Genomic DNA, 2,168 nt, shown 5'->3' with positions numbered 1-2,168 from the left:
TATATATATGTATGTATCTGTGATTGGTTATATATGCTAATCAAAGCAAGGCGTTGGTCTAGTGGTGTAAGGACCCACCAAATCCCAAAACGACGAAAAAGGTCTAGGGTTGGATTCTTGTGAGCGATACTTGTTGGGAAGTACAGTCGCGCACCCCGAAAGGGATTAGTTCCTTGCCAAAAGGTAAGGGGATACCCTTGGTAGTACCAAAAAAATCTAAGCAATTCTTCATGTTTCTGTTTTGTTTGTTTTGGTTTGGTTTGACCTCAGACGAAATTTCTAGCTCTACTTCAGTTTATAGGTAGTTAGCCATTGTTTGCTTAGTAAATGCAATCATAGTTTTACTCAATTTCATTGTGTTAATGTATTCCTTTCACCTGCACTTTTGCAGCATGTATATACAGTGCAACTTACAACTAACTTCATACTCCATCTTGGAAGAGCTTATAGAGAATTCTAGCTCTTGAATAAGTGCTTAATTAAGTATTCAATTTAAATGAGTTATATTGTGTATGAAAGTGAAAACAAATCATGTGTAAGTAGTATATGTACGTGTGACATCATCATGAGTTGGGTTCTAGATACAATAAAGGTCATTTGGAAGTTGAAATGAAAAGGACTTGCAATGAATACCACAGCACAAATACATGACAGTATGACACAACAGATTAATAAAGTTATCACCTCCCCAATTTTCCTTTTTATGGACAAAATATTGTAGTCCATTCAAAACTTAAAATTGACAAGTGTCCAACATGAATTTTAAAATAGATAAATTTTACAAGAATATAAAGTAATACACTAAAAAATAAAGTCACTTTTGTCATGTACCTATTTTTACATAAAACACTGATTTTTTGTTTCAATATTGTTTAAAATTGCTTTTTTTATTATTTTTGAGTATGCAAGATAATGTGGTTGATGGTGGGTCAGTCCATTACCCCATAAATGACCATACCCAACAATGCAGGGACTAAAGGCCACCCCTTCCATCATCATGGGAGTTATTGATTCTATTTCTTACTCAAATTGCTGAATATCCATTCATAAATTAGTATTGATGATTACTAAACACCTCCCAAGAAAATTTCATCTGAACTAAATTGCAAATGAAATTTTTCATTAGAAAAAAAAAGAACAGGCCCTTTGAGCATATGGAATAAGCGAAAATATTGTTTTCAGAAAACATAACCTCCACGTGTCACAAGGCAAGCCATCGCGCCGAGACTCACCCTCTAATATACAAAAAAAAGAAAAAAAGGCATGAAGAATGAGAAAAGCAACATAATAAAAAGGGGTAGGTGGGTACCATAAAATAAGGCAAAGTGATGATATTGTTGATGAGAAGCCATTGTAGACCATAACCAATGAAGCCCATGAAAGCAGAAATAAACATGACAAGTGAAAGAGGAAGGTACATAAGAGCAAGGCCAGAGGACCAACCAAAGACTTTACCCAAGTCATTGGCAGTAGCAAGGTAGTTAAGTTGAGCTTGAGAGATTTTAAGGACAGATTTGAAAGTAGAAGAATATGCAGAGAAATCAAAGTTGGTACCAGTAAATGCTTGAATCCATATAACTGCAACCAATATCATCCACTTTCTTGATTGTCCTGCCATAACTTGCAACTTCTTGCTATCACTAGAGGGTTGATGGGGTTCTAAATTTGTTTATATGAATGATTATGAGTGTTACTACGTGGCCTCATCTCATATATCATCATATATATTTGTGGTAATTCAAGGGAATGATTATAGAAGCTAACAAAATTTCATAAATTCTGCTTATAGTATGTAACTATGTATTAGCATATACTGATATTATGTACCTATCATCAATCACATCAGCATTTAAGAGCACGAAGTTAATGTTGAAATGAAAATTATGAACTCCAAACTTGTAAGGCATATCAAATTAATTTTTGTAGTTACCAAAATCAAAATCACTCTATGTTGTAAGGAATTCAAATATATATTTTACAATCATATATTTGATAACTCTAGAATTTTGGATGGAATGGAGTGTAATAGAATATAATGCAATAATAATTAAGGCAAGTGTTTCATTCCATTTCATATTTCATAGATTAATTTATAGCTTGTAAGACATAAGATATTGCTAACAAAAACAAAACCATATGTTATATAATAAAAGCGAGAAAAATTTATG

The 2,168-nt window shown here is 32.7% G+C and overlaps 1 protein-coding gene across 1 annotated transcript in view; it reads right to left on the bottom strand.

Annotated features, from left to right (window-relative positions):
• Nucleotides 1-1,795, bottom strand: part of LOC109331583 (protein NUCLEAR FUSION DEFECTIVE 4-like) — a 3,972-nt gene extending 2,177 nt beyond the window's left edge. Inside the window, exon 1 of the mRNA XM_019566172.1 lies at nucleotides 1,310-1,795. Coding sequence (XP_019421717.1) covers nucleotides 1,310-1,618 — 309 coding nt within the window. The 5' untranslated portion in view covers nucleotides 1,619-1,795. The remainder of the gene's footprint in view (nucleotides 1-1,309) is intronic.

This window comes from Lupinus angustifolius, chromosome LG17 (genome assembly GCF_001865875.1).
Source record: "Lupinus angustifolius cultivar Tanjil chromosome LG17, LupAngTanjil_v1.0, whole genome shotgun sequence".
Lineage (NCBI taxonomy): Eukaryota > Viridiplantae > Streptophyta > Magnoliopsida > Fabales > Fabaceae > Lupinus > Lupinus angustifolius.
The sequence above is the reverse complement of the archived record's forward strand: the minus strand, read 5'-3'. Positions and strand labels throughout refer to the sequence as shown.